Here is a 24,483-nt window from a genome sequence, read left to right on the forward strand (position 1 = left end):
GCTCTAGCATATGTATATGGTAAAATGTCATCGACCTATTTTGGTGAGGATTAATCAGGATATAATCATAGGAATAGGATATAATGAATAGTAAGCTTCCCAACCACCCCACACCTTCTCATTCTCCATGGCTCTATCTTTTGAGCATCCCAAATTGCTCAGAGTGTAGCTATACACTTCTAAATATAGATGTCTAGAAAAATAATAGCATGAGCCAATCTACAAAATAAAGAATGTCAAAGCTTTGATCCAGTGTATGTGAATACTGATAGAATAAAATTATTAAAGCAATCAGGGCTTGCTCCAATGTTTCTGTCTTCCTATGACTTGACTGATTGACAGCTCCAGTCTCCACATCAAATGATGAGTGACATAGATGGAGTATGTCCCTGCTACCTCCTCACTTCTTGGGCAGGCCCTCTTCCTCTCCAGGTTTTGGAGTCTGATCATGGTCTCTAGGTTACAACTTAAGATCCCAGTAGATTTCTGTTGTTTTCTTCCTTCTGATTATAAATCTTAACAAAAGATAACTTCTTCTGGGAATGGAGAATGAGTTAGCAGGTAAAGGGACTTGCCACCATGTCTGATGGCCTGACTTTAGTTCCAGGAATCTACATGATGAAAGAAGAGAACTGACTTCTGAAGTTTGTACTCTGACCTCTATAGGAGTGCACATCAGAACACCTGCATGCGTGGTACACACACACACACACACACCAATATCCATGTGTGTATGTATTTCTGTGTGTTTATTTGTTTGTTTGCTCATTCTGGGTTCTTTACTCTGCAACATCAAAGCATGGTACCAGGGCTGGTAAGAATGACTCAGTGGTTAAGTATGCTTACTGATCTTGCAAAAGACCCAAGTTCTGTTCCCAGCACACATACCTGGTAGTTTACAACATCTTTAACTCCAGCTCTATGGGCATCCTATGCCTCTGGCCTCTGTGAGCACCTGCACTCGTATCTTACACACACACACACACACACACACTAATAATAATAATAATAATAATAATAATAATAATAATAATAATTAAACATGTCCATTAGTCCTGAAGTAGTCATTTCTAAAATATGACTTCCAGATCACCAGCAGCCATGTCTGGGAACCTTTTCTAAATGCATTCTCATTCTCCACCCTAGTCATGGGGAACCTGCCTCTCAGGGATGACACCCACAAATCTGTGCTTTAACAAGCTTTCCAGGTGATGACAGTGATGGTTCTGGGAACAGACTGCATCAGAGCTAACTACAAAACAGGGGGAATGTGAGACCCCAAATGTAGGATTTCCCAGATGACATTACCCCTTCCACGTCACCTGACTTAGGGCCAACCTCAATGTGTACTTGAGTTACCTAGCAACTTTAAAAATTACTATCCTTGGAAACGAGAATTGAACAAATCCAAATGTCGAGTTAGGATTCCCCTACCCCACCCCACCGCCGACACTCACACCATCTTCCATGTGATTCTAGAGTGGAATCCGAGCTGGAAACTGCTGCCTAGGACTGACTGCTCTGGGCAAAGCATCCATCACCCAGAAAGCTTGAACAGCACCTGAATCTTGATCTGCCACAGACATTGCCAGACACGAGTCTCCTGGGACCAGGGAACCTGTGGGAGAGAAGTGGCCCCTTCTCTGATGGCCAGGAAGGATGAGAGCCAATTGTCCTTTATTTAATGTCCTGGCCTTCTGAGTGCACAAACAAGGGAAGCATCTCCCTAGGATGCCATGCTTGAGAGTCAATGTTGCTCATGTTCTCCCTCCTCTGTAGCCTTGACTGGGAAAGTTTTAGCTACAGCAGAAGAAGTTTGGGGATGCGAGAGACTCAAGCCCTTCCAGTGGTCTTTGGAGATACCTAAGAGTCTAGGGCCTTTGTCCACTTATAGGACATCATTTCTTCCTTTACTGTATCTGTGACCTGAATAAACTATTCCCAAAGAGATGCCTTTCTGCTACTCACTATCATAGCAGGAGGGAGGCCCCGGCCATCCAGTGTGGTCAGGACCAGAGGGTTATTTTCTAGTGCTTGGATGAATTCTGGTTTATAGAGTAGAGGGAAGGGTTTTTGCACATGGCTGGATGGTGTGTCAAAATGCCACCACCGTTATTCCTAGGACCAAAGTATGTTTTGCCTACATAAATGCCATTGTGGACCTAAAGCACAGTTGGAATTATCACAGATTCTATTTAACATCCTGTCTGTACTTCTAATTTGAATGTTGTCAAAAAATAAACTAAAGATTCCCTGCAAAGTTCAGTCTGAAGTGGCCAGATAGATTTTTCCAGTTCCCATTAGGCTTGGTGCATCCTTTGGTAAAAGGAAGATAAACTCGCCTGGGTGTTAGAGGAGAGATATCTCCCAGTTTCTTCCGGCCATGTCAGGTGAACCTGGAAATGTTTGAAGTAAATATGTCCGTGTGCCAGCCTTTTGCATGTGCTCTGCTTTCCCCAAACCATTTGCAGTTCCCACTGCTCTTGTCTATGGGGGTTTGTTACCATATTCAGGAAGGTCTTACCAACAATCACTGTTGGCATCCATACCTGCTGGCCTTGAACACGGTCACCTTCCTAGGAGTCTGCTCCCATGTCTCTGGAAGGAGAACACAAGTACCTCCATCACAGGATGAGTTGAATAAATGCAGTACTTAAAGCACTTGGTGGCAGTGTGTGTGTGTGTGTGTGTGTGTGTGTGTGTGTGTGTGTGTGTAGATGGATGTTGGTCCTCCCTTGGTGGTGCTGTTTGGAGAAGTTAGGGAGTCCTTGCTTAGACAGCCTTGCTGGAGGAAGTAGGTCACTGGGGTAGGCTTTGAGGGTGGATAGCCTTTCCTTGCTTTCAGTGTGCTCTCTCTGCACACGAATAAAGATGTGATCGCTCACCTTCCTGCTCATGCTCCCTGTGGCTATGCCTCCTCCTCCATTTTGGACTTACCTGCTGGAACAGTAAGCCGAAATAAGCTCCTTTCATAAATCACTTCTGGTCATGGCGTTTTACCACAGCAACAAAAAGTAGCTAATAGACATGTTCTGGAGGGAATCCTCAGGGAGTATGAAGGCTATGTAATCTGTCTGAGATTTTTATCTTCAGCATAAAAGATGAAAACCACCTCTCTTTGCCCCAAACCAAAGGGACATGCTGTTTTGCCTCACTCCATGGCCTGTGGCCATCTGGAAACTTATGTCTTTGCAGAGACCACTCCACTTTGAACCCTTAATGCTGAGGTCCCCAAATGCTGGGCACTGACTATCCATAGCACAGCAAGGTCAAATCCCTGAGTAAAGTCAGGTCTCACAAAGCAAATATTAGAAAGACCATTGAGTTCTATCAGTCTCATTATTTAGCTGTTGAGCTTAGAGGGTCACTCAACTCCTCTGAGACTCCATTTTCTCATTTGGTGGACTGGATAGAATACAGTGTCTATATTTCAGTGCAGTTGGACTGATGGATCTAGACATGAGAGTGAACAGTTCCTCTGTAGGCCCTCTGCAGACAGGGCCTGGGTTCGAATCCTGCTTCTCTCATACACGAACATGCTAGCCCTTTGTTCTCTAACTGGTTTTCTCCATTTCTGAGCTTCTCATTTCTGAGCAACAAAATTAGGGCTCTCTCTCTCTCTCTCTCTCTCTCTCTCTCTCTCTCTCTCTCTCTCTCTCTCTCTCTCATGGAAGCACAGACATCTCTTTCCTCTAGGTTGTCAATTCATTACTGTATAATTATTGACAACAGTACTTTCTGTTCCTTTTTATTTTTGAGGCGTCTGTTGCAATGTTTATGGTGGGTTGTTTTTCTCTCTCAATATTTCTTTGCTCTCTGTTCCTGTGGACATGTGAGCATTTTTCTGACAGAATCTTAATAACACACATTACTTTGGGCTGATCCACAGCATTCATTCAGAGACATGGAATTTTAGATGAAGAAGAAAGTTTACTGCAAATTTGTTTGCATTTCAAATCATTGTCTAAATAATACCTTTGGCCTTTATTGGGGTATTTAGAGAAACACTGAGTTATGTAATATGAATATTTTGCCATTCGAGTATTCCCACTAAAATGGCATTATATTTATAATTACTTTTCATGTGACAAAGGTGTTTATTTTTTATTATTTTTGTTTTGATTTATTTTGTTTTTTGAGACAGAGGCTCACTATATCTTCCTGAATGAGCTGGAATTTGTGTAGACCATGTTGGATTCAAACTTGTAGAGATCCACCTGCCTTTGTCTCCCTGTGCTGGGGTTAAAGGATTGTGCCACCACACCCGGTGGTATGTATGTTTTTATGAAATAAGTACTGAAGCTTTTATGCATAGTGTCTCTGCAGTGCAAACAGTCATGGGGAGATTTTTAGGGCTAGCTGCTGTCCATGGAAATACAATCTAGGAATTGCTAATAAAATTAATATTAAATTATATAAGCATTCCCCTGAGAGTTCTCTGTGAGTTGCCATGAATATTAGAGAACTCACAATATTTTGGTCGATAACTGATAGGCCATTTCTTCCTGTGAATATGGTAAGTTTTACAGGAGGGGATTGAATACAGGGTGGCTGTTTCAATATGATCAGTGACTGTCAGTGTCTCTCGGCCTCTCTTTACTGTTGCCTGGGAGTGTGGAAACTTGAACAAGATGAGTCTGGATTTCTGCCCTCAGACACTCTTACTTAATTAGTTCAGGGTACTGTCCGTGTTTTGGAATTTTTAAACTTTTTAATCTCAGAATAAATACAGAGTCCCAGAAAACTACAAAGACACTATAAAGAGGTCCCTTGGGCCTTCTGCTCAGTCTCCCCCCGCCCAGCGCTAACCACTGACCTAACCACAGGTGGACATCAAGGCTGAGACAGTGGCATCAGAATAATGATGCCCGCAGGCATAAGCCACCACTCCCATCTTTTCCATCTCCTTTTTTGAGACAGGGTCTCTCATTGACCCTGGGGCCTACTGCTGGGCTAGACTGGCTGGCTAATGACACCCAGGGATCTGTCTGTCCCCCCCTCCCAGTGCTGGGTCACAAGGGCATGCTGCAGCGCCAGATTGTAAGCACGTGCTATGGGATCCTCATGTTTGAGAACAAGCACCTTACTGGCTGAGCCACCTCCTCAGCCAAATGAGGTCCAAGTGATCTACCAAATAGTCCAGGTTCTTAGAAAGTGGTGGGCACAGTTCCTTTTAACCACAGTCATTTATTCTGCACACTGGTGGACACACACACCACAGAGATGTGTTCTACAAGTGTCAAACCCTCACAGGCACACATCCTAAAAACTCTAGACTTTTTATAAGAGACTATGAGACGAAAGTGACTGACATTCAAGAGAAAACTTTACTGTTTTCAAGAGAAGACAGCAGTTGACGGATTGCACAGGACACACCCTGGGTTAGGCCCCGAGTTAGGACGAAGATGTCTGTCATTCCCAAAGCGATAGACAAGGGTACCTTTCTGCATTAAGGTCCATATCAGCATTGAAAAGGAAACACCAAGGATTTTGAAAATGTCATTTATACCTACAATGGAGTGGCTAAAGTCTGATAGTGTGCTGAAAGAGAGAGAGAAAGACAGAGATAGACAGAGACAGAGAGACAGAGACAGAGAGAGAGAGAGAAAGACAGAGAGAGAGAGACAGAGAGAGACAGAGAGACAGAGACAGAGAGAGAGAGAGAAAGACAGAGAGAGAGACAGACAGAGAGAGAGGCAGAGAGAGAGAGAGAGAGAGAGAAAGACAGAGAGAGAGACAGACAGAGAGAGAGGCAGAGAGAGAGAGAGAGAGAGCATGCCTATTGATCGTGCTGAAAATGCATGTTTGCTACCACTGTCCTCTATAAATAAATCAGTGCTTCCTTCTCTGCCACATGGGAAATTAAACACTGTCCCAGCAACTTTCCATAGTTTTTCTCTCTAAAAGAGTGGAAATGAGCATTAGTCAGAGATGCAGTGTGGGTGATGAATAGGGCTTACGTCTCATGCCAGCATCTACTCTCTGATACTAACTCTGGTTATCTAGGGACATTTGCCGTGGGAACAAGTTCCATCCCAGCCTGTTTCTGGAGATAAGAACATCCCCTGGCCATACAAAAGAAGGAGAGACCCCTCAGCCCAGGCAGAGTGGTCATTGGGATGTTGGAGCGCCATCTTTGCCGTACCGTCTGTAGCTAAGGGTTGACCCTCTTAGGCCTGTAAGATCTCACCCGATCCCAGAAGTCAGACAGCTCCGCTTTTCCTGGATACTGATGTATCCCACTTCTTCAGAATGCCCCCCAATACACCCACAGAGTAGGACAAAGGTGCTAGATGATGCATAGGGTAGGAGACTTGTCCTCAGAGCCTTCCTGGATCCCCTTTAGACATCCTCTTTCTCTTCCTCTGGTCTCCCTAAGGTTCTCAGTGTCCCCGAGTTACCCCCACAAATTCCTGTTTCTGACCAGGAGCCTATGAGAAGGCTTATTCTGATCATAATGCATGCTTGAGAAGGTTCTTTATACCCTAATTTTAGGGTGAGGTTCTGGTCTGAAATAGCTTTTCCTGTGAGTGCTATCGGAGGCCCTGGGGAGCCTATGAGCAGTGACCATTCAGCCAAGGGGATGATGATGAGGTACCAATTCTAAAGATACCACTTTCCAGCTCTGGTCACAGATGGCTAAAATCAGTGCTGGGAGGGGAAAGAGGATGGAATGAGATGGAGGAGGGAATGCATCCTTCTCAGAGAGTTAGCTATAAAGCACAACTCATTCATCTTTATTGATTCGTCCTTTTTCACGTCATTAGCTATGAACCTGAAGCTTTCTGAGTAGAGCCACTGGAACACGCTGGTTACCATAGATCAGCTGGAGTAAGACAACTGTGTCTTGGAAAACCACTGAATCTCACCTTTGCTGTGAACAAAGGCGACTGGCTAGTAACTGATTTCGGAGCTGTGGGGGAGGCGTTCCTTGCCATTTCCTTCTTGGCTTTAATGCTTAGGTTAATCTGTACCTTTCTGCTCAGTTTCAACCTCACACTGGCTGTTGTGATCTAGCCAGATTCTGAGAAAGGCAACAACACTTGACAGCGGAAGCACTGATTTGCAGTTGAACAGAAATGGGTGATTCTCTCTGCCAACAAATGTTGACCAGCAGAGAGGTATAGGACGGGGGACAGTGTGAGCACAGAGTTCCAGGTGACAAAGAGCGGAAGTCAAGGCATGTGGGAGCCACAGAAAACTGTCACTTGCCTCGCAATTTCCTGACTTCTCCACTGTTTCACCCTATTTATAAAGAGAAACAGAGTCTGGGCTGGAGAGATGGCTCAACATTCAAGGGCTCTAACCAGAGTCATTTCCAGAACCCGTGTCTGGTAACTCTATAACTCCAGCTCCAGGGAACCTGACACCCTCTTCTGGCCTCTGAGGGCACTGGCACACAAGTCTACACATTTACACAAAAGAACACATCTAAATAACATAAATAAATTGGTAAGTATAAAATCAATCTGTAGCATTAACTGCCTGGACCATCCATGACTGTATGCAGGCTTAGATTGGTGTGTTGGCCCATCACTGGCAATGGTATTTATTTTCCAGGTCCTACTGAGTCACCCTCCCGGCTGAGCTGGCCAGGCTTGCCAGCGCACTGGTGTGTACTGTTTACCAGAGCGGCCATTGTGCTTTTCACCTGTTTATCTTGTGAGAGGGCTGCAGCTCGGCGATAAAGCCTTGTGGAGTGTGGAACATTGGGATACAGGAGCCTTTCAAGGGCACGACTTCCTTCAAGCCCTGACTCGGGAAGCTAGATGGGAAGCAAAAGGAGGGAACCCCAGCTGTCAGGCTTGTAGATTTCAATGATCAGCTGTCAGAAGTCAAGTTCCCAGGCTTGAGACTTTTCAGTTTGAATCCTAGGTTGTCAACAGGTTGACACACAGAAATTAAAATCACTGTCTCAGAGAAATTGCCTGCAATGGAAATTGGGGCTGTGATTCCTCAGATGCGGGAAGGATCCTGTGCCCTGGAAACATAAAAGCTGCAAAGACTGTGTGAACAAGAATGCAGAGGCCATATGTAGTGGGGTATGTGTCAGGCATGACTCTCCATGTAGTCAGTAGTGTTTAGCTACACGGCGATCCTCTAGCTACAGTAGCTGTGAGGTTTTCTGTGTTAGCCCCACCTCCTTCTCACTTTCCCTGTATTAATGGACTCATTTGAGCCTCTCAGAACACACAGACATCGATGCTCTGTTACCTACAGGAAGGGGAGGCACTGGGAAGGTTGGAGATCAACTGACTGCATGTTAGTCAAGTTAGTTCGAGGGCTCTAGTCTTCCAGGCTCAGGAGTGGTGTGTGCTTGAACCCACTCCACTAGGGTCCTTGGGTCTACCTCTCAACTCTTCAGGTAACTGACTTTTTAAATCTAAGTTTAATTTTATGTATTTGGGTGTTTTGCCTGCATGTACGTCTGTGCATCACTTTTGTGCCTGCAGAGACCAGGAGAGGGTGTCAGATCACCTGGAACCGGAGTTACAGACTGTTGTAAGCTGCCAGGCAGATGTTGGGAACTGAACTCAGGTCCTCTGGAAGAGCAGCCAGCGCTCTTAATTGCTGAACCATCTCTCCAGCCACCCCCATAGCTTTTTCTGCTTATGTGCTTGCTTCCCCGCCCGCCCCCTTCCTCGTTCCTTCTTGCTTTTCTCTTTCTTTCTTTCTTTCTTTCTTTCTTTCTTTCTTTCTTTCTTTCTTTCTTTCTTTCTTTCTTTCTTTCTTTCTTTCTTTCTTCCTTCCTTCCTTCCTTCCTTCCTTCCTTCCTTCCTTCCTTCCTTCCTTCCTTCCTTTCTTTTTAAATTGGTCTCACTAGCTGGCCTGGAGCTTACTATTGTAGACCAGGCTGGCCTGGACCTCACAAAGGTCCACCTGCCTCTACCTCCCTTCTGAATGCTGGGATTGAAGGCATGTGCTGTGTTGTTTTAGAATGGTGCCCACAGAAAGGCAAGCTCTTGGGTAGTGTTCAGCTTGGGAAGCACAACCCTCTCCCAAGTTACAGATCCATGAGTGCCCGCTGGTTTCAAGGGAATTTCCAGTTACTGGAGTGAAAGCCTTTTCAACTCAGCTCAATGAACAGCAACTCCTGTGCAGTCTCCCAATGGCTTGGCTCAGCTCGCCGCTTGTCTCAACATGTGAAGAGTTAGATCAGTTTTTACCATCACCAACTCTGTAATCAGTGTCTTTGAATTCCCCAGACCCACTTGGCCTACCTGCATGAAGAAGCCACCATCTTTGTATTTGGCCACTCTCCAGGTACTTTGGTCTAACCTTATCACCTGCCCAAAAAATCTTTCAACATAGAGCATTGCCTTGGCAAATCAATCAATTAATCAATCAATCAATCAATCAATCAATCTGGAAATGGAACATACACTGTGGATACAGTATTCTTTTGAGATGAACAGTAACATATTTCTATTTTCCCCATTCATTAGTTCATTCACCAAATATTTAATGAAGAGCTACCTTTTCCATACACTACTGCAGATGCTGTGAGATTCAATACTGAATGGAATCACTAGTGTTCCTGCCCTTGTGGGTTTCATGTGCTGTACAGAAAACCAATCAGAACATGAGAAAATGTATGTTGTGATAATAAGTGATACGGGAAAGACTAAAGGATGGTGATTTAGAAAATGGGTCAATGGCATCCAAGGATTTTGTTGGAAGACTGAGAACATCAAATGATGGGGCTGATAATGGTTTTATAGAAGTTGGATTAGTCTGGCTTCTATGCAATGTGGATATATAGAGTTTATTGAAACCAGGAAGGAAGCTGGGAAACTAGCCAGGGTACTTGGGCAGGAGTCTAGGTAAGAGCTACAAATGGTTTGTATTAGAGATCACAGAAGAGGGCTTGTCAAATGTGAGTTGGGCTTTGAAGACGGGCAGCAGACTTGGTAGGCAGTCTGGATATGAGTGAGCGAGGGAGCGAACAGTGCTGCTCACCCTGAGATGGATGCTGGTTTACTACAAGGAGCTAAGCTGGTTGACCAGTAAGCCCCAGAGATCTGCTGGTCTCTGCTTGCCCAGCTTTGGGACTAAAGTCCTGCACCACCATATTCAGCTCTGTTTATTTATTTTAAACATGATTTCTCTATTGATTCTTTGGGAACTTCACATCATGCACCCTAATTCTGCTCACCTCCCAGTCCCCCCATATCCTTCCCTCACCCCTGCAGCACCCTCCAAAGAAAATTTAAAAAAAATCAAACCAAAACAAAACAAGCACACAAACAGAAACAAGAACAAAACAGAACAATAAAAACCCACAAACAAACAAACCCACCTCTTTGTTTCTTCTTTCCCGCTTCTCCAACACCTCTTCATTAGTCCTGGTGGGAGCATTGGGAGCAGTGTGTTATATAGTAGACCCTTTTGTCCAATCAGTCCAAATGTTCATTGCAGTGAGTCACTGGTTTGGTTCAAGGCCTCTGGTTTCTAGTACACCAACCTCACTGGATCCTCACCAGAACTCCTCTGGGATATCCCACAGCCACCCTGAGTCATGGAGGTCCTGCTGGTATTGTTCCACAGGACCAGCCCCTTTGTGAGCTCCAGCAGGTCCTAGATGGGGTAGATGCCAGGGTAGGCCTGAGTGGTAGCTGAACTGGTCATTCATGGACACTAGGGCCACCCACCTCAGGCAAGGGGGTGGAGCCAGCTCCCCAAGCCCATGCCAACACGGTCAGTTCTCTCTCAACTGTGGTGAGAGGTGGAACAGGTGAGCAGGAGTTAGCCCTCCTGTGAGGGTCAGGCTAGCTCTCTCACTGCCATGTCAGGCAAGAGGCAGATCCAGTATTCAAAGGGCAGGGCCAGCTCAGGATAAACCTCTGATTTCATCCAGCATTTTTCCTATGGCCCCCTGAGATGACATGGTCCACAGACATCCACGCAGACTCCAGCTGCAGCTGGATCATGGACCCAGACATGGCCCTCGGTGGCAACTTGGGCCCAGATGACATCCTGGCTCCTGGTGAAAGCACTGGATACTCAGATTGGGATGGTTATGGCTCTCGGACACCCACATGGCGTCAGACCTTGGACATCCATATGACCTTCCATGGTAGCCTTGGACATCAACACAGACCCTGGCTGCAGTAGGGCCATGGGCCCACACATAGCCCTCAGTTGCATCACCATGGCATTGGGTAGCAGCTCAGGCCAGTCAGATCTGCATAGGTCTGGCTGCATCATGGCCCTCAGACACCAACATGGACTCAGGTGGCTGAAATGACCCTGGGCATCCACACAGCCCTTGGTGGCAATGGAGCCACATACCTCCACCCACACCCTGGCTGCTATAGGCCAACAGACCCAGACCCTCGATAGCAACCTGGGCCCAGATGACACTATGACCCCAGGTGGCAGCACAGGCCACCCAGACCTGTATGGCCCCGACTACAGCCTGACCCCCAGACTCCAACAAGGCCATAAGTTGTGGTCTGGACCTCAGGCTTTCCTGTGGCCTTTGGTAGCAACATGGGCCATGGACTTCAACACAGACCCTGGCTCTGGTAGGACCACAGACCCAGACATGATCCTTGGCATCAGCTCGGGTCTGGATGTCACCATGGCCCCAGATGGCAGGCCACCCAGATTAGCAAGGGCCCAGCAGCAGTGTGGGTCCTGGACACCATCACGGCCCCAGGTGGAGGCTCAGATGCCTGGAATCAGCATGGCCCTCACATGGCAATCACAGCGTGGCCCAATCATGGCAACACACAATTCAGCTTTATTAGCAGTATATTATCACTACTTAGGTTCTGATCAAACTTAGGTCCCTGTACCTACAAGGCAAGTGTTTTACCAACTGAACCACCTCCCAGCCCCAAGTCCAGGAGCTATTAACAGCTGTTTTCTTCATCCTCCCCAGTTTATTAGAAACTCCTATAGTACTTTGTATATCATAAATGGATGGTAAAATCCTTGGAACATGTAAAGCACATGATATTATCAGTGAACCAATGTTCCTAAAATTTGTTCTGAAATTGCTGGTTTGAGAAAAAAAAAAAAGATTTTCTTTCTAACTTATTTTTTTTCAATTGAAAATCAGAATGTTTTTAGCAATGTACTTCATGCTGGTGGCAATCAAGTGTGGATATGAGCAAATGATGCCTCCATCAAATTGGGCTGTAGGCAAGTCTGTGGGGCATTTTCTTGATTAATGATTGATGTGGGAGAAGCCAGCTTTAGGCACGGTGAGCGGCACCTTGTTTAGGCATGCGATTCTGGGCTGTAGAGGAAAGCTAGCTGAGCATGGGCCGGTGAGTGAGCCAGCAAGCAGCATTTCTCTGGGGTCTCTACTTCAGCTATTGCCTCGAGTTCTTGCCCTGAGTTCCCTCGGTGACAGTTTGTGACCTGGAAGTATAAGCCAAACAAACCCTGTCCTCTCTAAGTTGTTTTGGGCTAGAGTGTTTTATCACTGCAACAGAAAGAAAGTAGAACAGATCCAACACCCAGTCCCATTGGGAGAATGGCCAGGGCCCCAGAAGCTGTCTCCGATATGACAAGGACCACTGTGGGACTCCAGCATCACCATGGGCTTAGAGGATAAAGATTCCTCCACACTATGTCTCTTATATCACAGAGGAAAGCCTGGCCACTATCTCAAATTCTTGCTTCACATTATAACTCTATAAGGACAAATGGCGTACCATATTAAATCATGGAGGTTGTGCTTCAACATACTAATACTAATACTAATACTAATACTAATACTAATACTAATACTAATACTAATACTAATCTTGGGATTAAATGTGAATTTCCCTATTGTTCTTTTATTAAATACTTGGTAAATAGCTAGCACTCTCTTGTTGCCTACTGACTTGGGTTTCAGCTACCTTAGATATATCTTAGGTATACCACAAAATGGTTATTTGATCATCAACTTAGAAAGTGATATAAATGCCACTGAGATGGCTCAGCAGGTAAAGATACTTGGATACTTGCTTCCAAGTCTGAGGATCTGAGTTCCACCCTGGGGATATGTTGGAAGAGGAAAACAGACTGCCCCAAGAAGTTGTCCTCTGACCTCCACACTCTTGCCAGGGCACATGCACACCTCCACATTTGCATGAAATAAAGTAATAATAAACTGTAATAGAAAAGAAAGTAATAAGAACGTGACCCCAGTTTCCTGACTGAATTGCTGTGGCTGGAAACCTAGACATGACAGTCGCAAACGACGGCTGCTCATTTTAATGACACACTAGCATTCTGCTGGAGTCCTGCATCTCACAGCCACCTTCTCCAGACTGTGCTCTGTGAGACATCCTGCTCATTTATTCTCTCACAGTCTTGATTGACTCATTGGTATGCAGGGAAGAAGTGCCGCTTTTGTTCTCTGAAAAAGTCTCTGTTACACAGATGTCTCTGAGTGAGCTGGCCCAAATACTGAGTTTGAGATGACCCCTGAGCAGAATGGGGCAGGTTTTCTGAGGGCTGGTCAATTTATTTGAACACTCTGATAGTGCAGTAAGCATTTTTTTATGCTATTGCTAATTATATTGACTGTCTGAAATTTCACTAATTTGTTATATTGTAGCAAACATAGAAAAATGTTAACATTTAGGGAGGGACAAAAACCTATCCATGTTTTTATTGAGCTCATTAATGGTATGCTTACTTGTAAGAATAGTTTTAAAGCTTTACAGTTGAGTTTACAGATGTGTGGTTAATTTTTGTCAACTTGGTACAAACTAGAGAGAACCTTAATTGAGGGCTTTCCTCCACCTGTTTTGCCTGTGTGCCCTGTCTGTGGGGCACAGTTGTCTTTCTAGTTCCAGTATCCATAGTCCTGCCTTACCTTCCTACCCTGGCTTCTCTCAGTGATGGCTGTAAACTGTGAATGAAGCAATGTCTTTCTTCCTGAAGCTGATTTTAGTCAGGGTGTTTTATTGCCACAATGGAAAGCAAACTAGGACAATAGACTAAGACAGAATAAATTTTCTGTCCTCTTGGGATGAATATAAATGAGTAAATCTGAGGAGTTTCCATGCGCTTGCTATAATGATGCATTCTACACAGCATCGTAGGAAGAAGACAGGTATGGGGAAGAGGGTGATGGAGATGTTGGCTTAATTCTGTCATTGCTGATGCATTCTACATGGCATCATAGAACAAAGACAGGTGTGGGGAGGAGGGTGATGGAGATGTTGGCTTAATTCTGTCATTGCTGTGTTACCTGATGAACCAGTTGTGCATGTCCACCCTAGATGGGAGGAACTCAATTTTCCCAATATAAAATACAGCTTTAGACTCACTAATTCCAAAGGTTCTCAGAGAAATATTATCATATGAATTATATATGTTGTCTCATCCAGAATTTTCTTTTAAACAACTGATGAAGGTCTTATTCTCTCCTGCTATTAAAGTGGCCTGAGTATATCACAGGGGAATTTGAAAAGTAAAATGAAACAAAAAGGGAAACCAAAATCAGTGGTGCTTCCTTCTATCTGGAGTTAAGCACTGTTAATATATTGGCACAGTTCCTTCTGAGCTTCTTATGTGTATGTAAATTCTCAGAACAATGAGACATAACTGCGTGTGTAGCTCATAACTTATATCTTTCCTTATAGCATTAACTGCTTTGAGAACATACTTACAGAAGCTGCATAATGATTCAACCCATAGACATGATCATTGAATTAGTCTTTAGTACTTAGTGCAAGTTAAATAGATATCATTGGGTATATTTTATTATTGTGTTATTGCACATAAATACTTAGATTACTTGTGATTTTTGTGAAGATGTTTCTACAGTTGTCATCACTGGAGAAAGATTAGGAAAATAACTTTACTAAATTTCAGTATTCTTATTATGTGGTCCTTGTAAAGTGGATCATGAGATATTCCCCCCTTGTCTGTATCTGAATGAGCTGGTATTGGGGCCCAACCTCACTGGCTTTTACACTCTTCTTACTGATAACCCAACATTATGAAATCCATCCTCAGTCCTAATTTAGTTGAGATTGATTATGCCATTATCATTTGCTTGAAAATTTTTTTTTTAGAGAATTTTCCTTCAGAATGTCTCTCTGACTGAGGGGTGACTCAGAATAGAGTAATTTGATTTCAGGTATCTGAGGTTACTCAGTATCCTTTTTTGTAGGTTTCTAACTGAATTCCATGTGCATTCTTCATGTCAGGAGTTATGAAAATGTTGGCCTTTTCACATAAAAATTATTAAGCATTTTTTTTTCTGCTACTGTGATAGAATGTTTGACAGGAGCCACTTAGGGGAAACAGGGCCTGTTTTAGCTGACAGGGGATGAAGTCCATCACTGCAGGGGAGGCGCGGGAGCCAAGGGAGAGAACCGGACGGATGGACGGACGGACGTGGGGCAAGACTATCAAGCTTTAAAGACTGTCCCCAGGCACATACTTCCTTTACCAAGGCTTTACCTCCTACAGGCTCCATAACCTCCCCGCAAACAGCACCACAAACCAGAGACCAAATGTTCAACATATGAGCCTATGTTGGGTAGGGGGAGTGGGGTGGGTAGGGGGTGAGGAGGGGGGAGGGAGGGATGCATTTTTCATTCCATGCACGGCAGTGGGCACTCTGTGCGCACATGAAAATCGTTCATGTTCTTCAGCCGTTTGGGGATTCTGTGATATCAATGAACTTAGGTTTCCTGGTAGAGCTGTTTAAATTTTCCATACTAGGAGGAGGGGCATTAAGTCACCTGACTGTAAGTGCAAAGCTGTGTTTCTCTTTAATTCTCTCAAGGTCTGCTTTGTGGCCGTGGAGATTTCATCGGGAGGTGCATTCACAGCCAACAGTTGTAACTTTTTACTGCTTGTAAAATTGAGACATTTGTATCCCTATACCCTAAAGCATGTCTCTTCATCTACCTCCTGCCATGTCAACACAGACACTCCTAATTACATATGCTGACTGTTCTATTTTTAGTCTGCCTCTGAAGATTACCCATATCTATCTGTTAAGGGAAGAGTTGTGGTTTATTTCTCTTTATCCAGCCTGGTAGTTTCTGCTTTGAATTTGAATGTTTACCATCCATTGACATTTAAAGTAATTATCAGCTGGTTCAGTTTGGTCTGCCATCTTAGAGTTGACTTTCGGTTTGTTCTATGTGCTCTACATTCCTTTTCTTTTTCTTCCTTTCTTGGGTAAACTAGTTCTGTTTTATTTGGGGTTTTGTTCAGAGTGTCATCTGTTGTCTTCCATGGGTTTGGCAGTTAGTCTCCTTCCTCTCCTTCTTGATGGTTGGTCTCGTCCAGCAATGACAAGCACGTCTTTAGCCCACCATTAGTTACCTTTAAGGAATACCATCATTACTTGGTGAAAGTAAAAAGGTCATGACAGTGTATTTCCATTTGTACACCCATGATTTTTGTGTTCTTATCATATATTTTACTTCCATATAGGTTAAAACCCTGACATTCATTAGTGTTAATTTGTCTTGAATAATTGTGGTTAAAAATGAATATAGCAAGAAATCATTTTTTGATTTACCCATGAATTGATTACTTCTGGTGCTCTGTATACAGGGTTCCTTCTAACCCTCCTTTCCATAATTATTCTGTTTTTCCCCTTATTCCTCTGAGTTTCTAGTCTATAAGATGTTTGCTCCAACATTACCAGCAGTTTGTATGTGCTACGAGCGAATTGCCTCTGCTTTATTTTTCAGTCTTTTCTTTACATTGCTTAGTAATGTGATCAAGGTGTCACTTTGAAACCTCACGTCTATTCATCTTACGTACGCACTTTAGTGATCACTAATAACTGTGTGGAGTTATCCTGCTGTCTTCAAAATGGATTCATCCCCTCCCCCACCAGTCCCTCTTGCTCTTTGGCAGACTCACAGGTCAAGGGAACCACTGATCTACCATTAGAGTCGGTCATTTCAAATGCATAGAATTAGACACTAATTTACATGTTAAAGTTTTGCCTTCATAATTGAAAGTCGTTTCTTTGGCTGTAAGTGGAGATGCAAGTTGCTAATTTGACCTTGCCCCCCATTTTTTGATATTAAATATGTTGTTCGCGTTTTGGCTGCCGTTGTTTCTGATGCCAGTCATCGTTCTTACAATTGTTCTGTACGTCATGCCTTTTCCTCTTCCTGATTCTACTAGTCTCTCTTTGATTTAGAGTTTTCAATGGAAAATTTCAGCCATCTGGAAATGGTTACCTGGGGGCTCAGTGGGCTTTCGTCAACTGCTTCAAGACTGTTTTCTCTCTTACTTTGCTTGTTGGCTCTCTTCCGGTTGTCTGTACAGCTTTTTCTTCTGCTTTACACCTGGCCTGGATGAAGTACTAGATTGAAATGAATGAGGATATGGGACCAGCCTTTAGTTATTCACTACTTTTCTTCTCGGGATGACCCTGGAGTGGTCCAAAGTAAAATTATTTGACATCTTTACCTCCCATTGTAAGCAGATTCTCCCTAAAACACAGTACAGTCCTAACCTTGATAAGGTCCTATTACACGATTATAATAGATTTTAATTACTTCTGATTTATGTTTCTTACATATCCTGGCATTCATTTATTTAAAAGTTTACCAATTATACTCAGTGCTTATTCCAAACCAGGTTTTTTTTAAACAAACACACAGACACAGACACAAAACCAAAGCCCTTATTTTCGGTTTTGCTTTCCTGCCCCTTTCTCAGGCTCCCTTTCTTCTTCGCCTCGCTTTGATAAACACTCCTTTGCATTCTACATGATGACTCTCCCCTCAGGGGCTAATTTTAGATGCTCCACAGTTGAAGTTATGATGAAAAGTTCTCCATGTTCAAAGATGAAATTCTCGTTTCCTGCTCTTCCTCAGACTCAGCTAGGCTGGCTGGTCAGCAGGCCCCAGAGGTACCCCAGAGGTACCCCGTCTCCATCCCCCAGCTCCTCCGTTTGTATTTGTGAGGCCTGGAAATACTACATGTACTCGAAGAACAATGAAATTTAAAGAAAAAAGCAGCTTCTAGGAACCAGAAATGAAATAAAACAAATGAACTAAAACTTGGCATCTGCTTGGTAGGAGAGAGGGATTGTTTCTGACTGACAGCATATTAATCTGCATATCCTTCATAAGCTGCATCCTAAAGATAAAAAGAACTAGAAAAAATTTTTCTGCTAACACTCAGCCTATCATCCTGAGGCTGCTGGCTAGGCACGCCAGCATGAGATACAGGAGATATGAACGCTATTGTTGGTTAGACTTGATGATACTTGATGTAGATGTAGAAGGATGGGAACATAGATATAGGACAAATAAGTTTCAGCATTAACATCCAGTACTGAACTTGGAATTATAAGTCTAAGCTCAGAGGTCACCTTCAAAATATATTTAGATGTTGTCTAGCTCTGCCCAGTGGAAAGGCTTATAAAGAATATCCAGGGTAGAGCAAACAGCATCGTGGAGTATGTTGACTGTGATCCTAGAATATCAGGAAATACGTAGTAAATGGAACCAGGACTCCTTGGGGAAAAGCCTGGATCCCTTATCTGGGGCAGGAAATGAACAAGACGGGACTGGAACATCTTGTCATACCAGAAGGCGAGGTCCTCCCTCAAAGACTGCTGGCATCTGTCAGTAGAACTCTGAAGCCAACCTCATAAGACTCCCAACAGTCACAGTTGAGCTGTGTGCACACCAATAAGCTGCAATTGCATTGGAATAGAAGCCACTGAAAACGTCTAACCCATGAGTTTATATATAGTTAAAAACTATGCATGATCTTTGGAGCATAATAGGGAAGCAGACCATGAAATATATGAAAAGAAATACCATCAAGAGTACATGAGCATGCCTTAGCATTGGGATTGAAGGCCACTAACATTACAAAGAAAGCCCGCCAGCAGCATACACCTGCTCACTGCTGCGTACAGCAAGGTTTACGAAGGAACCTCCCCAGGCCTGAGTCTCTTACAGCTCTGGGTCTAACACACAGGACCTGTAGGGGATGCGGAAACTCACCACGTGGCAATGTGTATAGCTCATGAATAAAATCCAGATGGAGGGAATTACAAGGGACAAATCACAGTTTCACCATCAACACAATAAACCCCAAGGAAGAGGGGGAAAAAGAGGGACGGAGGAAAACTGCAAACTGTGGATGAAAGAGGAGTGAGAGACACAATCATTTGGATCTGGGTTTAAATAAACAAAGAGTTAGAGAGTGGGAGGAGAAAAGAAACCGCAGCAGGAGGGGGCCATGAGGAGGAAGGGAGGAGGGAAAAGGAGAGGAGGAGGAGGTGAAGAGAGGGATGGGGAAAGAGCACTGCACAGTTGGAGGACAGACTTGTGATACTAAGGACTACCACTGGGGACACTAAGGACTGTTTCCTTTCTTTTTTTTTTTTTTTTTTTTTTTGAGTGGGTGATGATAGACACCGTGATTGCAAAAGAAGACCATGCAGGCTACAGCAATATTTACAGCTGAAATGACATGGGGCATCTGCCTTGAGACAACTGGAGTGTGGAAGTGGGTGGACCAGAAGCTGGGTTCTAAGATCAAAATTTACTTAAGAATCACCTTCAGATCATATGAGAGAACAGATAAACGTCTGAGTCAGTATTGTGGGACCCAAGGATCTGCCTTGCAACAAGTCCTCAAGTGATGCTGCTACTCTTGGTCCAGGGATACTCGGAACAGTGGGTTCGAGACTAGTCCCGAGTTCATTATTCTTGTTCTCTTGCTATTGTGTCCTTTCCACTTCTAAATAGGTTTGAAACTCTCTCTAATACTAAGAAACTTTAAGAATCCAAGAGGCAGCCGGGACTGACCTACTCTGGTGATGGGATGGCCAAACACCCTAATAGTTGTGCCAGAAACCCCATCCAAGGACTGAGAAATCTGGATGCAGACATCCACGGCTAGACCCCAGGTGGAGTGCTGGGAGTCTAATTAGTGAGAAAGAGGAGGGTTTATATGAGCGAGAATTGTTGAAACCAAGGTTGGATAAAGCACAGGGACAAATAGCCAAACGAATGGAAACACATGAACTATGAACCAAAGGCTAAGGGGCCCCCAACTGGATCAGGCCCTCTGAATAGGTGAGACAGTCGATTGGCTTGATCTGTTTGGGAGGCATCTAGGCAGTGGTACCAGGTCCTGGGCTCGCTGAATGAGAGGGCTGTTTGAAACCTGGGACTTATACAGGGATTCTTGGCTCAATCTGGGAGGAGGGGACTGGACCTGCCTGGACTGAGTCTATCAGGTCGATCCCAGTCCTCGGGGGAGACCTTGATCTGGAAGTGGTGGGAATGGGGAGTGGGCTGGGGGGAAGGGGAGGGGGGCAGGAAGGGAGAGAACAAGGGAATCTGTGGCTGTTATGTAGAACTGAATAGTATTGTAAAATAAAAAAAAGAAAGAAAAAAAAAGAATCCAAGAGGACACAGAGAAGGAGCTCAATTTTTTTTTATAAACCACAGCATTAATGGGATCCTCTGTGCCACAGATGTGGCAGCTGCTTCCAAGACCAGCTCTGGATTGAAGGTGCATAGCTCTTTTTGCCCCTGGCAGTGAGCAAGTCAGCTCAGCTGTCTCCACTGACCAAACCTCCTGGATGGAACAGTGTGCTTTCTGAGATGCCTGTGCCATGCTGTTACTGCATCTCCCTCTGGTCATGGGTAAAGCAGAGGCTTGGGTGAATTCCAGGAAGTTCTGGCAGCTTCCATTGGAAAGAACACTCCTGAACAGAGCTGTGTCCTGGCTCAGCTGTCCTAGATTGGAAGATGTCCAAGTTTGCATGGGAACATGCTCATCCCCCCTGCAAGACTCTCCCTGGGATCGCTAGTTCAGGAGGCGTCTCTACTGTGCGGGGCTCCTCTGCTCACCTCTTAGTGTTCATACATGTGTTTACCTACTCATATTTTGGATATTTGTTGGGTTACCTCTCAAAAGTCAGGTATTCATTTAGACCCTGGAAATAATACACCACAGAATTTTGAAGCCTTACAAATCAGAATTTTCTTTATAGATACTCTTAGCCATTTACCTGTGTGCTGCTACTGCTTTAAAATATTTTAATTTTATTTAAAAATTGTGTGTGTGTGTGTGTGTGTGTGTTGTAGTGGTATACTTATCCATGTGTAGACACCTGGAAGCCAGAGGTCGATTTCTGGGTCCTCTTCTATGACTTTACCACCTTATTTTTTGAGGCAGGATCTCTCACTGAACCTGGAGCTTGCTGTTTTCACTGGATTGGCATCTGCAGGGCTCTGGGATCCACCTGTTATTTCCTCCCAGCACCTTGGTTCTGGATGCACACTGTGGCACCCAGCTTTTATGTGGGTGCTGGGGAGCTGACCTCAGGTCTTCGTACTCGTGCTTCAGACTCTTTGCCCACTGAGCCTTCTCCTCAGCTGCACAGCTGTGCAGTCTTAAAAGTGAACTCTTAGGTGTTCCATGGGATATGAAAAAAATACCCTTTAATCCGCCTCTTAAGTGGATGCTGATGGTATTCACAACCATTCTCATTTTGAATATACTTCACATTTTAGTGGTATTTATATATCTGAGACCCCTTTGACTTTCTTAGAAATCTTGCCTAGCACTCTCTCTTAGTCACTGTTCTTTTTGCTGTGAAGAGACACCATGACCAAGGCAACTCTTACAAAAGACAGCATTTATCTGGGGACTTGCCCACAGTGTCAGAGGTTCAGTCTATCATCATCTATTGTGGGAAGCATGGCAGTACTTCCTGGATGGCCCTGGAGCAGTAGATGAGAGCTACATTCTGATCTATAAGCCGAGAGAGAAGAGAGAGAGAAAAAAGGGAGGGAGGGAGGGAGAGAGAGAGAGAGAGAGAGAGAGAGAGAGAGAGAGAGAGAGAAAGAGAGTGGGTTTTCCAAATTTCAAAGCCCATCCCCCAGTGATATACTTTCTCCACATCTTCCAATCCTTCAATCCTTTCAAACAATTCCACTCCCCGGTGACTAAGCATTCAATATATGAGCATATGGGGGCCATCCTTATTCCAACTGCAACATACTCCATGGTTGACCAGGAAGACACGGAGGACCCCTCAAGGTTTTATAGCAGCAGGCTCTGGCTTCCCTGTTTGCTTCAAATTTAACTTTCCATGAAGCTTAGCCCGGATGGCTCCCTCTTGCCTTGCCTTGTGGATATTTCCAGCAGCTGTCTCTTAGCTGGGGAGCTCACCTCCCTCCCCGGTCTCCCAAAGTCTTGCCAGTATGTCGAGGTCAGAGAAGAGGCCTGGTCCTAGTTCTCAGTGCCTGTTTTCCATCCTAACCTGGCTCCTAACATTCAGCATCTGTTGCTCTTCTGCCAATGTGCTCACTGAATGCTTCTTGGACCACTTCTCCATCATCACTACCGCTTTGTGTAAGCAAGCCTCTCTGTGGCATATTTTAAGCCCCTAGACAATGTAGAAACTTGGGATTTTGGGTTATTTTTTTTTTTTGTCTTTAAGAACATCTGGTACAGAATATTGTACCCATTCATCCTCAGAAAGTGTTATTTGATTATATATATGATGAATATATGATTATGATTACCTGTATTTTCCACAGTGCCTGAACAACATGTAAACACACACACACACACACACACACACACACACACACACACACAAACATGCATTTCCTCAGTCTCAATATCTACTTGCAGAAGAATTACCTTTTAGTGTGGGAAATGCCTGATTAAATCCTGGCGTTCAAAGGGGGAGCAAACACAAAATGTCAACCCTCAGTCTCAGATGCCTCCTCCACCTTTCTCATCTGTGGGTAAAGTTAGAATATTTTCTCCAATAATGTACTGAAGAGGCACCTATCTGTTCTAAACCATGATACTCCGCTGGCCACTGGGAATGCAGCTCTTTTCTCTTTGGGATAAATCCTGCAGGGTGTTGGTGTGTTCTCTTGAGACCTGTGTGACTAACGCAGTTTAAACAAGTCTTATATTTTTCCTTCTCACTCCTACCGTGAAAAAAAAAAAAAAGGCTCTTCCCACTTGATTGATTTAGTCATAACATCCTCTGTGGTGGGCACTCCACAAGGCTCAGGACAGCCAGAGCCCTGCCCTTCAGGGATTCACAATCGGGACAAAAAAAAAAGCAAAGAAAAGAGTCCCTTCAAAGTCTCAGGCAAAGCCGAGCCCGGAGGCTGTGACAATGACCCACATGAATGCGTTTATCCATTAGACCCTGCCATCTGTCCCTGGGTGTGATCATCGGCCACTGCAAGTCCTTTCCACTGACTGCCTTTGGTCTGAATGACCTTGGAGAGAGCCTGGAATGCCGAGCTTAGAAGGGTACTTTTGAGTTCCTGGTCTGCACTTAATGTTCTTCAAATAGAATTTGCACAAACCTCTAATTTTTTCCTCTTACCTAGAAGCCTACTTCAATGGCTCACTAATGGATTTCTATTCAGCCCATGTCTGGCATGCAGTAGGGTGCCCAGAACATACGTGGCTACTCTGAGGGGCACGGAGCAATCAGCAGAGCTCAGGCAAGCTGCAAAATGCCCCAACTTCCTGCTTGTCCCAGGCAGAAAACCATCAAACCTTAACCTGCGGGAGGCTTCTCTGCCCAGCAGCTCTCACCCTCCCCTCCCAAAGCGGAACCTCTGCTGTCAGATTTTTTTTTCTCCACTGCTTTTTTTTGCAGACATAAGCTGAAACAACAGCCATGACTCAGTTCCTCACGAACGCTGCCTGAATTGATTTAGTCTGAGTTCAGATTTAGCACGTAATCATGTTCAATTTGCGCTACTGCACTGCCTAGAGATAAAAGGCTTGTGTGTGTGTGTGTTGGGGGGGGGGGCAGCCTCGGCTTGTGTCGGTCGGTCTCTGTGATGATGTCATTGGCATGAGAGAGCCGGGCCCTTCTTTACTCTGCTGTACTGCCTCAGACGCTGCGTGCAGCGGGAGCAGGCTGTAGGTGCCCGAGCCTCCAACCAGCACTGCGCCCCACATCCCAGAAGCAGGGCAGCACCAGGACCTGGCCACAACAGTATCCATCCAGGGGCATCCCTTCACTCTCAACTCCGAGGCTGCCTAACTCTTCACTGAGAATTCCGAAGGGGGGAATGCCAGCCCCTAGCATGGACTGTGATGTTTCCACTCTGGTCGCCTGTGTGGTGGATGTCGAGGTCTTTACCAATCAGGAGGTTAAGGTATGCAGTTGGAGTGTTTATTTTCATTGTTGCCGTTCCTGGGGCTGCTTAGCAGAGGCTTTTCTAGTGTAGGGGAAATACGACTTGGGTTAATCATTTGCAGCCTGTTTGTTCCATGAAAACAAGGGAAAGCGCGTGGTGATGCTAGTAGAACAAGTTAGAAGAGACCAGCATGCGAAATTTGAATGTGACTGGGTATTCCATGGTCGGTTTATTCTCGTCTTCTGTATTGAGTGATCTGTGGTCACCACTTTCCTGTTCTCTTTACAGTCTCTCCACCAGTCTGGGTAATTTGTAGGTCCTGGGTATTGAGAGGGGTTTTAAAGCATTGATTAATGGAGGAAAGTACAAGCAATCACCAGTC

At 44.6% G+C, this 24,483-nt stretch overlaps 2 protein-coding genes across 3 annotated transcripts in view; one reads left to right on the forward strand and one right to left on the reverse strand.

Annotated features, from left to right (window-relative positions):
- LOC114707835 (insulinoma-associated protein 1-like) overlaps positions 1–24,483 on the reverse strand; it is a 205,422-nt gene that overhangs the window by 121,485 nt on the left and 59,454 nt on the right. The gene's annotated exons all lie outside the window — the stretch shown is intronic.
- Positions 1–24,483, forward strand: part of Rcan2 (regulator of calcineurin 2) — a 227,807-nt gene that overhangs the window by 120,201 nt on the left and 83,123 nt on the right. The window contains exon 1 of one of the 2 annotated variants that reach the window (XM_028890687.2): positions 23,831–24,119. The exons of the other annotated variant lie outside the window; for it this stretch is intronic. Coding sequence (XP_028746520.1) covers positions 24,033–24,119 — 87 coding nt within the window. The 5' untranslated portion in view covers positions 23,831–24,032. Of the gene's footprint in view, positions 1–23,830; positions 24,120–24,483 lie in introns of those variants that run through there. 2 annotated transcript variants of the gene reach the window in all.

This window comes from Peromyscus leucopus, chromosome 16_21 (assembly GCF_004664715.2).
Source record: "Peromyscus leucopus breed LL Stock chromosome 16_21, UCI_PerLeu_2.1, whole genome shotgun sequence".
Taxonomy (NCBI): Eukaryota; Metazoa; Chordata; class Mammalia; order Rodentia; family Cricetidae; genus Peromyscus; species Peromyscus leucopus.